The 15,614-nt window shown below is 36.4% G+C and overlaps 2 protein-coding genes across 4 annotated transcripts in view; one reads left to right on the top strand and one right to left on the bottom strand.

Annotated features, from left to right (window-relative positions):
• LOC117300984 (glutamate--cysteine ligase catalytic subunit-like) overlaps positions 1 to 2,753 on the top strand; it is a 35,407-nt gene extending 32,654 nt beyond the window's left edge. For both annotated transcript variants that reach the window (XM_033784859.1, XM_033784858.1), the window contains exon 15: positions 111 to 2,753. In XM_033784859.1, coding sequence (XP_033640750.1) covers positions 111 to 334 — 224 coding nt within the window. In that variant the 3' untranslated portion in view covers positions 335 to 2,753. The remainder of the gene's footprint in view (positions 1 to 110) is intronic.
• An 11,903-nt stretch (positions 2,754 to 14,656) lies between these two features.
• The window catches only part of LOC117300803 (ras-related protein Ral-A-like), a 33,721-nt gene continuing 32,763 nt past the window's right edge, over positions 14,657 to 15,614 (bottom strand). For both annotated transcript variants that reach the window (XM_033784619.1, XM_033784617.1), the window contains exon 6: positions 14,657 to 14,868. Coding sequence is in view for 1 of the 2 variants with exons in the window: in XM_033784617.1 (XP_033640508.1) it covers positions 14,853 to 14,868 (16 nt within the window). In the remaining variant the exon portion in view is untranslated. The remainder of the gene's footprint in view (positions 14,869 to 15,614) is intronic.

The raw sequence follows: 15,614 nt of genomic DNA, 5'->3' as shown, positions 1-15,614 counted from the left end.
TGAAAGGAGTTTTATGCTCATATGTATTTTGAGTAATTACAAAAAGCGGCCGGTGCCTTTAACTTCTTTTTGCATAAAATTTGAAATTAGAATGGATTTTTTTTTTTCAGGCAAACTGATGACACTAGCAACCTGGATAAGGAACTTTGTCTCGGAACATCCCGAGTACAAACAAGACTCGGTCGTTACCGATCAAATCAATTATGACTTGATCTCGGCGTGCGATCGCATCACTAAGGGAGACCTTAAAGTCCCGGAGCTTGTCCACATCATCGAGTCTAAATCATCCAATGACATTCCAAACTCCATCAAGATTGCTCAGGATATTAAATAGCGCCCTCTATTGGCATATTGCCCCCCCCAAAAAAAAAAAAAATTAAAAAAAAATTGAATTTTATACACTCGGGGAATTCTGACCTGATATATTTTTGATGAAAGAATAGAAAATAGATTTCTATGTAATTCTGTAAAATGGGATTGTTTTGAGGCATTTTGATGTTTAGGCTGAGTAATATGAGGATTAGGTGATAGGAATTCTGACGTTTATTGATGTTTTTCATGATTGTTTTATACAAGTGATAAAAGTCCAGTTGGGAGAACTAAGTACTATACTAAACTGATCCACTGTCCTTATCTGCAAGTATGAGGACTGGACAGGTATTGGTTTATATGAATACATATGTACATTGGATTTAACTGCGAATCTCCAGAGTCATGATGAAAGCCATATGAAATGATGTGAGGTCAATGGTTAATTGGACATGGGCTCAGCGGCAGATCTCTGGCTAACTGAGTACCAAGCAGCCAAAGTGATTAGATTTGGGACAGGGCCCTCTACCAAAATCATTGAACCCAAATCCAAAATCACCCGATTTTGATTTCTTAATCATTTTGGATTTTACTACCCGATTTTGACGAGTGATTGTTATTTTGAAGGGTGATTTTGATTTCTGAACAGGTTTTGCCAACCAAAGTCAGGTCTGATTTTTGGTTGGTAACACTTCTAGTACAATTCCCTGGTCATTGTCTTGACTAATTCCATAAACTGTACATTATTGTGACTGGTGCTTAGCAAACCAATTTGCTGAGCAGTAATTTCTGTTTGACAGCTTGATGAAACATTAGCCTTGGTTTAAGGTTTCACAAAAAAAGGTATTAGGAAATGGTATCATATATTGTAATTGACATAAATATAGTTATTTTATGATGTACATTTAATAATGCAGTCACATGATTGTGATGTGTGTTTATGAAATTAATAGGTTTTCTCCTGGCTCGCTTAAGATGAATCTTAGTGATTTGTAAAATCAACCCCGGTGACCTGGATGGAAACTTGAACAGGTTATATTTGTAATTATAGAATAATATCTGTGTATATATATCTCTTCAAATAAATAACTTTTTGATACCGGTAATAGTTAGAGTACTGAAAAACGAGGATGTATTGAGGTACCGACAGGGAGGATGGACTAGTCTTGGTACAAGACAGTTTTATAGTTATTGTTTGTGACTATTTCACCAATAGAGGGCGTTACCTAGAAGCCACGAACTAGCTACAGTGTATGAACTAGCCAATACAAACATGAGGTGGTTGATGGAAGAATTCAAGTTTTCCTATCATTGGATGGTAAGAAACAACATTGTATTGTGACAAGACTCAGGTTGTAATTCAGCAAAAACTCCTAAATGAATGAAAACAAAACAAAACACAAATAAGCAGTCAGCGCCCCATTTCCAATTGTGATGAAAGGAAATTTGCCTCCCACAAAATATGCACAGGCAGAATGAACCAGGCTTTTGGCTTGTATCATATTCAGCCATCTTGACTTATTTTAATCGCTAGCCTGGTACCTTTCTATGTAAAGACATCCATTATCTACAATAGTTATTGCACATTGGGAACTAGACTCAAATGATGAGTGCATGATACACCTAATCATGTTGATTGAAGTGCCTTAAGTTTCTATGGAAACAGAAAGCCAGTCTTAAATTCTGGAAACAAATTGTACAAACAGAAAAATGCTGCTTTTATTTTTCAAACAATTTCTAGATTAACACATAAAAGAGAAAGGTGCAATTCCAGTTGAGTGTTTAACTTTCATGGAGCTTTTTGTACAAGTTCACAGTGAAGACTATAGACAAATCCATTTGGGAGTCCTGTATGTACCAATGTTTCACCCATTATAAAATGTAAAATACTATTTTGTTACACACTACGCCAATTCTGACCAATGACGTGCCCTATGTAAGTGCCGTGTCGTGGTTGAGTGGATATTAGAACACTGGACTCAAGTCTGGTGTTTCTGATCAGCAGAGTGTGGGTTCAAGTCCCGGTCGTGACACTAGCTGCGCCCTTGGGTTGGGACCTAGAGCCTTGGGCTCATATGGGTGTAATGCATGTAAGAGAACCCAGTGCACTTATCGAAAACAGAAGGGGTTCGCCCCGGTGTTCCTGGTTTGGTTGGCTGCATATTGTCACCACAGCACCGTGTAAAACATCACATGGTGCTATAAAGGAATTGGTCTCATCACTTAAAAGACTTAATAATGACCAGTCTTTATATCCGGAGGGTGTCTCAAAGGGCTTCCAACATTATTACCCCTGGTCACTGGGCCTTAATTCACTCCTTAAACCATCTCAGCTCCCTGTTGGGGAGTACGCAGCCTGTGCAACACTAATATGCGCTACTCGGCAAAACCAATCAATCACAAGAACCATCTCTGTCCTCACAGGTACCCATTCAGCCCTGGGTGGAGAGAAGCAATTATAGTTAAGTGTCTTGCTCAGGGACACAAGTGTCCCGACCGGGGTTCGAACCCACACACAGCTGAACTCAAGCACCAGAGCTCGAGTGCTCTCATCCGCTCGGCCACGACACCCCACATCTCTCAAACTCTTCAGTCTCCTGATGATGATGACTAGAGCTTCAAATACCTTGCAGGACAAAATACTGAGCGCGAATACGCACCCAAGCGTGTGATAAAGCGCTATAAAACAATCTATTATTATTATTTTGTCTGTGTGAGCGTGAAAAGGTTGCAGTAAGTTTGGAAACATTGGTACATGACCTATGAACTTACCTAAAATGGAATGATCTATACTAGGCTTTTTGTTATTTTCTGTACATGTTTCTGACTTGGCAGTATTTTGTAGTCTTCTTTATCTAAACGCTTCCATATTGTGTTCAATGGGATTCAAATTGCAGGTCCCATTTGGTTGTTTCTTTGTCAACTATGTCCAAGTATGGCTGGGGCATCATTGAGCTTGGGAAAGTGCAACATTAAGGCTGGTCACCAGATTTGAATAATGTCTGGTATAATGACTTGCTTAGTCACAATGTACCGCTTACATTTGAATTCCTCATACTACAGAGACAGTTACTATGTCAAATGGTTCGAGGCAAGCTTTGTATAGCAACCTCCAGATGAGCAAACCCTGGTACCATTGTGCCGTACAAATCCATTCAGAATTCTGTGTTGGAGTGCTCACCGTCTCTTACGTAACTACGCAAAAAGCTTGCCCCGAATCATGTGACATAGCAACTGTCTCGACAGTCTGAGGAATTTAAGTGGTAACTTGTGATCAAGGACATCATTGTACCTGAAAATATTCAAATCTAACACACAATTGGCTTATTAGTGGTGTTGCTGCACCAAAAAAGTGGAGGCAAAAGTTGCACACAAACTTTACGCGGTGAATCTTTCCAGTTAAAAGTTGATTATTTGAACATTTCTGACTTACTGCTAAAATGTGGTTGCTAAATTTTCTACTCTTCTAAGAAAAATCTATTGCAATTTATGATTTTGCAGTATTTGTTATTATTGTATTCATTTTACTTATATCAGGTACCTAAGTAATATTTTTGTATAATTTAGATAGAAGCGGCAGGCTATAGACTATATTGAATATGACGTCACAATTCAAATACCTGCCCTTCAACGTGGCGACTGTGAGCGAGTGCGTGTGCCATACATAGATGTAGAATTATAATAACTAGATCGGCCGCGCGTGCATACGCGCCATTGCTTGTGTAGAACAAGTTTTGGTTCGCCATGGACGCGGTAAAAATTTCACGTTCGAAATGTTACGCGCGAAAACCAACATGGGAGATAGGCCTTTGACGCGCTAAATGTCACATGCTGACGGCAAAAAGTCACGTGCTGACGGCAACGCACAAAAAATGAACATGGGAGATAGGCCATGGCGGCCCTATTGCCAGAACATGCGTACATGAATGTAAGCGCGGCAGATCTAGTTGTTCTATTCTATATCTATGGTGCCATGTATATCAAACCGGGGACGCTGCGTGCATCATTGATGTACGCGTTTAGATGCGCATATGGCCTGCCCGACATAATGGCCACTTTCATAGCATCAAAGGGCGTTATTGGATACGGTCTATACCTAGTGCTAACAAATACAATTTAAATTCCGAGGGTTGCAGTTTTGGAACAGAAAATGGTTATCTGGACAATATTTTGTTGTATAAAAGGGTCTGTACACGTTTGGTAATGACTCTGAAAATTGATAGCAATACAAACCTGAGTTAGTATAATGCATTAATTATTAGAATATTTTCCCTTTGAAATACTGCAGTTATGGAAAAAAATATATATCGTATTGTTATCCGCCAAAGTTTGAATCTGAGAAGTGTTACTGACGGTAACATTTCTCAGATTGTGTATTCCAGTTGTAGATTATTCTTCCTGTGTGGATAAAACCCCTCCAGATATTCAGGCGATGATTCAAAATGGCACTACCATCTTTTGAAATGATAATAATACGTGTAAATCTTATAACTATTTAGAATTGAAACAAACGGTGTGTTCCAGTTACCAAATATACACAGTCCCTTTTAAAGGGAAGGTACACGTTTGGTAATTACTCAAAACAAATATTAACTTAAAAACTGACTTGGTAACGAGCAGTGGAGAGCTGTTGATAGTATAAAACATTGTGGGAAACGACTCCCTCTGAAGTAATGTAGTTTTTGAGAAAGAGGTAATTTCTCACTAAAACAGTAAAAGACTTCTAGCTAGAAGTCTTTTATTCCTATATGAATGCACACAAATTCGTCCAACAGGGGTGTTTTTTCTTTCATCATTTTCTCGCAACTTAGATGACCAGTTGAGCCCAAATTTCACAGGCTTGTTATTTTATGCTTATGATGGGATACACCAAGTGAGAACACTGGTCTTTGACAATTACCAAACGTGTACAGTGCATTTAAGTAAGCATACAGGTTTAAAAAGGAGGAAATAATTTTACGAATACAGATGGTCGCTTTCCAATGAAATGATGTTAACCTTGAAGTTGGCTGAATGGTATTGTGCAGTGGGCTCATACAACCCATGTTAGAACGACTAGTTTTTAATGTTATACAAAGTCTACGGTTGTGTATTTTAATTGGTACATAACTTTGTTAAAAGAAAAATTATACATTTATTATGAATATATGAATAATTACTCTTTGTTCATGGCTCTCATTTAAGAAGTCCCATGTCAACCTTTGTTTGTTTGTTTGTTTGTGTTTTACCTTGTACCAATGTTAAGGGTATTATACTAGATTTGTATAGCGGACAAAACAGTGTTCAAGTTTTTGGTCAACAACCATATACATGAAATAACGAACCCACTTGTGACCCCACATTCTAAAAAACACATTTGTTATTTACTAATGTCAAACACCTTCTCGATTTGATTCTACCGGAGTAGGCGAGCTGGCCTAAAGATTGACGTTTATTTAGCAGATTTTCACTGCTCATAAACCATAAATTTAAATAATGAGTTTATGAAAAGTAGTTAAGCCCACTCAGACAGCCTTACTTTTATTTACTTATTTATTTGTGTATGTATTTCTTTGTTTATTTGTTTATTTCATTGCACATCCAACATTATTTTTATCACAAATAACAAGATTAATAGGGGCGATGAAGAAATAAGATGTTGGAGTGCGTGCGAGTAAGCTTTGAAACTCCTTATGAGATCTAACACTTGATGTAGTTCATAATAGTCTTATCATGCCCCAAAATCAGCTTCGTGTCTGTAGAGGGAGCCCTATTGGCTTACAATAAGCGCATTTGAGTTTTGATTACAACTTGCTCAAGATAACAGCAACTCAAGACTACGACTAGAGTAAACAAAGCATCAAAACAACAACATCATTTGACATGTGATAGCAAAGCACAGGATAGACTTGCTCAAGGCAGTCACGGTTTCCCGCCCCTCCCCCCCCCCCCCATAAAAAAGACGGTGTAAACCCACATGTATGTACATGTACTGTGTAATTTGTGTATCACTTTGAGCTTGACTCTTGTACTACAATTGTGCGCAGGTTAGCCGCAGTCTTAGCCGCAGTCTTAGCCGCAGTCTTAGCCGCAGTCTTAGCCGCAGTCTTAGCCGCAGTCTTAGCCGCAGTCTTAGCCGCAGTCTAGCTGTAATAGCTCAAAGAGAAAACAGACTTTAAAAAAAACGTATACAAAATTAAAATACAGCTCCAACACCTTGGTTTTTAGACTGAGTTGACTCGATCAAATCAGAGGATGCATTTAAAACGTAGATTCAAAACACAATAGACAAGTTAGTTTTGTATCAATGCGATGCTACTTTTTTATTTCAATCTACGGCCAATAGGGAAATGCAATACTACTTTTTACAATTACAAAATCTATTTCTTATAACTAAGGTACTCCTGGATTAGTTAATCTAATCCCGGATTAGTTAATCTATTCCTGGATTAACTTAATCTACTCCTGGATTAGTAAATCTATTTCTGGATTAGTTAATCTGTTCCTGAATTAGTTAATCTATTCCTGGATTAGTTAATCTATTCCTGGATTAGTTAATCTATTCCTGGATTAACTGAATCTACTCATGGATTAGTTAATCACTACACTTCATCAGTTGAATGAACCAGCTGAGCAGTTACTAAAGGTTTTACTAGTATAGTTTAACCAGTGTAAAACTAACACTAAACTGGTCTCTATGCTTAAACCAGTTTATAGCTACTACGAGTGTAAGCTAGTTTAGCCAGTGTAAAACTGATATTATTAAAAGGTAATGTACAAAGGAGATATATTTGAAAAGTAATTATTAGGTTAAGTGCAAATTATATAAATCTTCAATGATACATTTACATATACAAATATTTAACAAATGTTCAGACAGTTTGACAGATTCATAGTTAGTGCTATGTGAACACTTAAAGGCAGTGGACACTATTGGTAATTGTCAAAGACTAGCCTTTACAGTTGGTGTATCTCAACACATGCATAAAATAACAAACCTGTGAAAATTTGAGCTCAATCGGTCATCGAACTTGCGAGTTAATAATGAAGGAAAAAATACCCTTGTCACAAGAAGTTGTGAACGTTTAGATATTTGATTTGGAGAACTCAAGTTCTAAACTTGAGGTCTCGAAATCAAACTCGTCGAAAATTACTTCTTTCTCGAAAACTATGGCACTTCAGAGGGAGCCATTTCTCACAATGTTTTATATATCATCAACCTCTGCCCATTGCTCGTCACCAAGAAAGGTTTTACGCTACTAATTATTTGGGGAATTACCAATAGTGATAAATTGAATTACTTTTTTCTCTTTTCCGGTTTCAGTGCTTGCATCCTTTACTTTAAACATGCCTTTACAATTATTCATCAATAGTTTATCAGTTTGAGTTAACCTATACATATACTGGTTAATTTTTGTGTCCAGTTGTATCCCCTCAATACAAGTATCTATGTGGCTTGGCTATACACTTTTTAAAGGTACAAAGTAATATTTTAAAAGTCAATAGTCAGGTTTAACATCAGCTATTTAGTTAAGTAACTAGGTTATCTAGCTTTACATTCGGTTTATAAATAAGCTTAACCTGTTTACAGTCATGGTAAGTCGTATAACCAGATAACTAGATTATCATATTCTGGTAATCACAGTTTCCTGCTTAGCTAGTTTTTAGTTGTGTATGTACAACAAGGAGCTAACAGCAACATAAATGTTACCAGATTAAGATTACCAACAAAAAATAGAATGTCACATGTACAATTTGTGACTGGTATCCTGCTAATTTCTGCTAAATTGTTAAGCAGAATTTTCTGATTAAGCAGCTCTATGAAACTGGGCCCCAATTTCATAAAGCCTGAAAGCACAATAACTTGCTAAGCACAGAGTCTTGCTTAACAGAAACAGGTTACCAGCCAACATAACACTTACATTATTGTGACTGGTTGCCCACTCAGTTTTTGTTTTGGACATACTTTGTTTAAGCAGTTCTTTTCTGCTTAACAGCCCTATCGAATTGTGCCCTGGGCCCAACTTCATAGAGCTGCTAAGCGCAACAATTTGCTAAGCATGAAATGTTTGCCTTGATAAAAACAGGATTACTAACCAAATTTGATTGATTTTAGGATAAGCAAACAACAGCTGAATACCAGTAACAAGCAATATGCACCAAATCAAAATTTCGTTGGTAATCACAAGGAAGAAATTTCATGCAAAGAAAATGGTTGTGCTTAGCAGCTCTGTTAAATTGGGGCCTGGACAATGTCTTGTAGAGATAAAAAACCACCTTTTTGCCTTTGAACTAGGATTCTTTGTCAATGCATACACATTGAAACATCACCTGTGTGACTACATTCTTTCGGCAACGCCCATTGAGCCTATTCCCCTTTGTTTAGTTACATCATACACTTGCAGCATGGCCCAGTTATTCACAAAGTCCTTTTCTTCAACAGCATTCTTTAGTTCTTAAATCTTACAGCTAGCTGTAGGCAGAGAAAGCTAGGCTAGGGTGATTTTGTCTTTTGGATGTGGCCAGGTAACACCATATGTGTGGAGGGCTGAAGGCATGACATATTCTGGGGATGAAGGGATTTCTTTTAAGGGGAATGCATTCTTACACCAAATCAGAGTAAGTTTCTTTGAAATGTTCTTCTCAAATAATTGATTAAAACCCATTTATTTTGCATACATTTTAGTCTGTAACCAGCCACATGAGGACTTTGCAAATAGGTTTGTCTTTGTTCATTTTCTTTACAGTTCAGTGCCACCATTAGTGGTGTGTTACGTTCGTAAGGCATGTCTCTAACCAGTAATTTAGATAGTTATCATAGGTCCATGTTCTACTCTTTAAGCAGTTTGTGTAAGCATTGATTAAGCACTGTATTAGCTCAGAACTTGCCCTAGATCTGTGAACAATAACTTAAAAGGCATATTACTCGAGTGGGATTCAAACCCACAACCTTTGTATGTCTAGGAACTGAGTGTATGATAACAACAACTGATATTATTATGTAAGTGAACATTCCAGCAAAGCAGAATTAACAATGATTTAAAAATAAATTACTTGGGCTGACACATTTTGTTATACATCTGTGCAAATTAACATGCAAAATAATTAGGAGCCAATATACACAAAAGAGAAGAAATGAAAATTGTTTTTCTTTATCAAGTTTTAACATAAACAGGTTGCTGGGAAAAATAACATTAAATTTACATTGTGACTGGTGCCCGCTCAATTTTCGCTAAGCAAAAAAGTTTGTCAAGTAGTATCCTCTGCCAACAATTTTATGAAATGGGGCTCAATCGTTCACAGCCTTGACATGGTTTGGAGAACAGAGGTAATACGCAGGCAACAAAAGACATAATACAACATTTGTTTAACAATTACATGGAGTGAACATGAACAAATCAACAAATTGCAGACATTGTTTTGTTTCTATTATCAACTATATAAGCACTGTAAGATGCAGTGCTTTATGTATTCAGTTGAAAAAAACAAAGTTATACCATGCATGCATGCAAGACGTACATGTCAAACGTGTCAAAACAAATAAAATGGAGTGCACTTTCAAGGGTGCAAGCCGCGGACATAAACAGCAGTGAAAAACTTATTACATTGGCCTTGTTTAAACATAAGAACAGTAATAAGGTATTATAATATGGAAGTTTAAAACCAGGAGGGACGTGGCCTTAGAATGTATAGGTCCTTTATCGCAGGACCACGGCCCTGCAAGGTTTTAAACGGTGGTTTAACACAGCCTTAAATATTTTATTACCACTTATAAAGGACCCTTTTTGTTCGTAATAATGTAGGAAAGTCTCAGAATTATGTTCTGAATATTTTAAATTTCTGTAATGTACTGTCTCCAGTTTGCAAGGGGTCAAACATTGTCAAACTGCACTGGTTGATTGTATGCAGGCGAATAGATTTGACATTGGGAACCAGAGTTCTTCTGACTAATTCGGGACCTTTTCGTTTTCGGGCCTTTTTTTAAAGAAATGGGTCTTTTTAAGCCATCATTTTTTGTTTAAAAACTGCAAGGGGTTAAACTTGTTCATTTGACTGATTTGGGACCATTTCGGTTTTTTTGGCGAATTTTTTAAAATGGGTCTTTTTGAGCCGCTGTTTTTTGTTTAAAAAACTGCAAGGGGTTAAACTTGTTCTTTTGACTGATTTGGGACCATTCCGTTTTCGGGCCAATTTGTAAAAATGGGTCTTTTTGAGCCATGATTTTTGTTTTAAAAAGTTGCAAGGGGTTAAACTTGTTCTTTTGACTGATTCGGGACCATTTCGTTTTCGGGCCAATTTTTAAAAATGGGCCTTTTTGAGCCATGAATTTTGGTTTAAAAGTTGCTAGGGGTTAAACTTGTTCTTTTGACTGATTCGGGACCATTCCGTTTACGGGCCAATTTTTAAAAATGTGTCTTTTTGAGCCATGATTTTTGGTTTAAAAATCTGCAAGGGGTTAAACTTGTTCTTTTGACTGATTTGGGACCATTTTGTTTTTGGGCCAATTTTTAAAAATGTGTCTTTTTGAGCCATGATTTTTGGTTTAAAAATCTGCAAGGGGTTAAACTTGTTCTTTTGACTGATTCGGGACCATTTTGTTTTTGGGCCAATTTTTTAAAATGGGTCTTTATGAGCCATGATTTTTGGTTTAAAAATCTGCAAGGGGTTAAACTTGTTCTTTTGACTGATTCGGGACCATTTTGTTTTTGGGCCAATTTTTAAAAATGGGTCTTTATGAGCCATGATTTTTGGTTTAAAAATCTGCAAGGGGTTAAACTTGTTCTTTTGACTGATTCGGGACCATTTTGTTTTTGGGCCAATTTTTAAAAATGGGTCTTTATGAGCCATGATTTTTGGTTTAAAAATCTGCAAGGGGTTAAACTTGTTCTTTTGACAGATTTGGGACCATTTCGTTTTTGGGCCAATTTTAAAGAAATGGGTCTTTTTGAGCCATGATTTTTTTTTTTAAAAGTTGCAGGGGTTAAACTTGTTCTTTTGACTGATTCGGGACTATTTCGTTTTCGGGCCAATTTTTTAAAAAATGGGCCTTTTTGAGCCATGAATTTTGGTTTAAAAGTTGTTGGGGGTTAAACTTGTTCATTTGACTGATTTGGGACCATTTCGTTTTTGGGCCAATTTTAAAGAAATGGGTCTTTTTGAGCCATGATTTTTTTTTTAAAAGTTGCTAGGGGTTAAACTTGTTCATTTGACTGATTCGGGACTATTTCGTTTTTGGGCCAATTTTTAAAATGTGTCTTTTTGAGCCATGATTTTTGGTTTAAAAAACTGCAAGGGGTTAAACTTTTTCTTTTGACTAATTTGGGACCATTCCGTTTTCGGGCCAATTTGTAAAAATGTGTCTTTTTGAGCCATGATTTTTGTTTTAAAAAGTTGCAAGGGGTTAAACTTGTTCTTTTGACTGATTCGGGACCATTTCGTTTTCGGGCCAATTTTTAAAAATGGGCCTTTTTGAGCCATGAATTTTGGTTTAAAAGTTGCTAGGGGTTAAACTTGTTCTTTTGACTGATTCGGGACCATTTCGTTTTCGGGCCAATTTTTAAAAATGGGCCTTTTTGAGCCATGAATTTTGGTTTAAAAGTTACAAGGGGTTAAACTTGTTCTTTTGACTGATTCGGGACCATTTCGTTTTCGGGCCAATTTTTAAAAATGGGCCTTTTTGAGCCATGAATTTTGGTTTAAAAGTTGCTAGGGGTTAAACTTGTTCTTTTGACTGATTCGGGACCATTTCGTTTTCGGGCCAATTTTTAAAAATGTGTCTTTTTGAGCCATGATTTTTGGTTTAAAAATCTGCAAGGGGTTAAACTTGTTCTTTTGACTGATTTGGGACCATTCCGTTTACGGGCCAATTTTTAAAAATGTGTCTTTTTGAGCCATGATTTTTGGTTTAAAAATCTGCAAGGGGTTAAACTTGTTCTTTTGACTGATTCGGGACCATTTTGTTTTTGGGCCAATTTTTAAAAATGGGTCTTTATGAGCCATGATTTTTGGTTTAAAAATCTGCAAGGGGTTAAACTTGTTCTTTTGACAGATTTGGGACCATTTCGTTTTTGGGCCAATTTTAAAGAAATGGGTCTTTTTGAGCCATGATTTTTTTTTTTAAAAGTTGCAGGGGTTAAACTTGTTCTTTTGACTGATTTGGGACCATTCCGTTTTCGGGCCAATTTTTAAAATGTGTCTTTATGAGCCATGATTTTTGGTTTAAAAATCTGCAAGGGGTTAAACTTGTTCTTTTGACTGATTTGGGACCATTTCGTTTTTTTGGCCAATTTTTTTAAATGGGTCTTTTTGAGCCATTGTTTTTTGTTTAAAAACTGCAAGGGGTTAAACTTGTTCATTTGACTGATTTGGGACCATTCCGTTTTCGGGCCAATTTTTAAAAATGTGTCTTTTTGAGCCATGATTTTTGGTTTAAAAATCTGCAAGGGGTTAAACTTGTTCTTTTGACTGATTTGGGACCATTCCGTTTTTGGGCAAATCTTTTAAAAATTGGTCTTTTTGAGCCATGATTTCTTCTTTAAAAAACTACAAGGGGTTAAACTTGTTCTTTTGACTGATTTGGGACCATTTCGTTTTCGGGCCAATTTGTAAAAATGGGTCTTTTTGATCCATGGTTTTTGTTTTAAAAAGTTGCAAGGGGTTAAACTTGTTCTTTTGACTGATTCGGGACCATTTCGTTTTTGGGCCAATTTTTAAAAATGGGCCTTTTTGAGCCATGAATTTTGGTTTAAAAGTTGCAAGGGGTTAAACTTGTTCTTTTGACTGATTCGGGACCATTTCGTTTTTGGGCCAATTTTTAAAAATTGGTCTTTATGAGCCACGATTTTGGGTTTAAAAATCTGCAAGGGGTTAAACTTGTTCTTTTGACAGATTTGGGACCATTTCGTTTTTGGGCCAATTTTAAAAAATGGGTCTTTTTGGGCCATGATTTTTGGTTTAAAAATCTGCAAAGGGTTAAACTTGTTCCTTTGTCAGATTTGGGACCATTTCGTTTTTGGGCCAATTTTTAAAAATGGGTCTTATTGAGCCATGATTTTTGGTTTAAAAATCTGCGCACTTGTAAAATAACTAATTGATAACTACTTATTGATCTCTATTGCACTATTAACAACTATACACATATAATACCGAGAGAAATTATAGCTACAATTATTCTACTTAAATAATTCATAACAGAAGAGAACCTTTTTTATTCTTCACAATCACAGTTAAATATTTCATTTGATTTGGGATGACATAGCACATGTGTCCATTGGTTATTTTCAAAGACCAGGGGCCAATTTCATAGAGCTGCTTAAGCACAAAATTTGCTTAAGCACGAAAATAGCTTGCTTATTTTACACATGTTACTTGCAAAAATTTCATGCCACATACATTGCTTGTGACTGGTATTTAGCTATTGAGCATAACAATTGAGTGGGGTCTTGGCTGGTAATTTGATTTTACGAAGCAAGGACTTTTTTGCTTAAGCAAAATGTTGTGCTTAAGCAGCTCTATGAAATTGGGCCCAAGTATCCACACATGATGTTAACCAACATATACATGTACACATGAAATAACAAACCTGAAGTTGTAGTCATAAGAAAAATTGAAGAAGAAAAAAAAAATATGTTTTTACGTTTTTAAACATCGAGTGTTATACTCGCGAGATAAAAACTAATTGTTTTACTACTTTTAAAAAACTATTTCCAGCAAAGATTATTCAAAGGAAATTGTCCACCCAGATTGTCTTATTCTTTGTACATTGTGTTCAAATCTGTGAACATTTATGTTGTTACTCTTTTATGAACACTCTCTAAAGAGAAGAATTTAAGATGAAAAAACCAAAAGAGGAATTATACATGAAGTTGAAGTTGATGTTAATATGGATTTTGAGTAGAGCGTAGACGCAAAGTGAACATTGGCTAAAGTGGTTAGATCCAATATACAAGCTTAATGAAATTAGGCCCAGTGCTATGACCACAGCCATTATGTTAATTTGCTTAGCACAGAAAAACATTGCTAACACTGTAATGTATACTGCTTGTCACTGGTTCCCTGCAAAGTTATGGTTAGCGGGACAATTGTGTACTGAAGCAGTTCAATGAAACGGCGCCTTGTGTCTAAATCGATAGAATAGCAATGGGTCCCAGACATAACCATCACCATGTGCTTAGCAAAAAAGGTTACCAGTTAAAATACTGTACATTTACCGCTGCCGTGACTGGTACCCCACTCATTGTTTGCTTAGCAAAGGAATGTTTGTGCTAAACAGTTTTATGAAATTGGGCTGTGCCGTTGATTTCACCAAACTCTTAACTTTAGGTTCATCTTAGGACTTATGAAGATTAGCCCATCCCAAGTTCCTAACTCGAGATCGGATTAATCCTAGTGTTTTGTGAAATCGGCAGCAGGCCAAATAAAGCGCAGAATTCTGCAGTAAGAATGACATTACGCCCTAAATATATGATAATGAAGATCCTTGTTATGAGTTGAGTACTAGTAGGCCTCCTTCCTATCAATCCATGTAGAGTAACAAGATGTACATGGGGTGCCACACACGTTGTTTACAGCACAGAACAACTGGAACGAATGCAAAAAAGTACAGGGCCAGTCACCCTAAATAGCACAAGAAAACTACCATGCTTTAAAAGGAGAGTATACCTCTGGTTATTTTCTCAAAAAAGAATGACCATAAAATCTTATTTGGTAAGAAGAACATAGAGAAAGAAAATGTTTTACATTCTCTATGGTAAGACGCAGTTTTCGCTGTCATACCATTTTGAGAAACAATTCCTTTTCAAGGAGTGTGGTTTTAGAGAAAGGGATTCAAAAAAACATTCTAATCTGATAGACGTTTCTGCATGTAACGTTTCTCAGATTGTGTTTTTTCAATTACGTACTATTCTTCCTGCTTTGCCATAACCATCTAAGTTTGTTTGCAAAATCTCAAAAACGCTACCATCTTTTGGAAAATGAAATGAGCACAGGTTATTTTGATTGTAAAGGGACATTTATATAGGGTTAAAGGGAAGGTACACGTTTGGTAATTACTCAAAACAAACATTAACTTAAAAACTGACTTGGTAACGAGCATTGGGGAGCTGTTGATGTATAAAACATTGTGGGAAACGACTCCCTCTGAAGTAACATAGTTTTTGAGAAAGAGGTAATTTCTCACTAAAATAATAAAAGACTTGCTAGAAGTCTTTTATTCATAACTTAAAAACTGACTTGGTAACGAGCATTGAAGAGCTGTTGATAGTATAAAACATTGAGAAAGTGGTAATTTCTCACTAAAATGTTAAAAGACTTCTAGCTAGGAGAAA

The sequence above is a fragment of the Asterias rubens genome, chromosome 16, assembly GCF_902459465.1.
Source record: "Asterias rubens chromosome 16, eAstRub1.3, whole genome shotgun sequence".
NCBI lineage: Eukaryota > Metazoa > Echinodermata > Asteroidea > Forcipulatida > Asteriidae > Asterias > Asterias rubens.
This window is presented reverse-complemented; position numbering and strand designations above follow the sequence as displayed.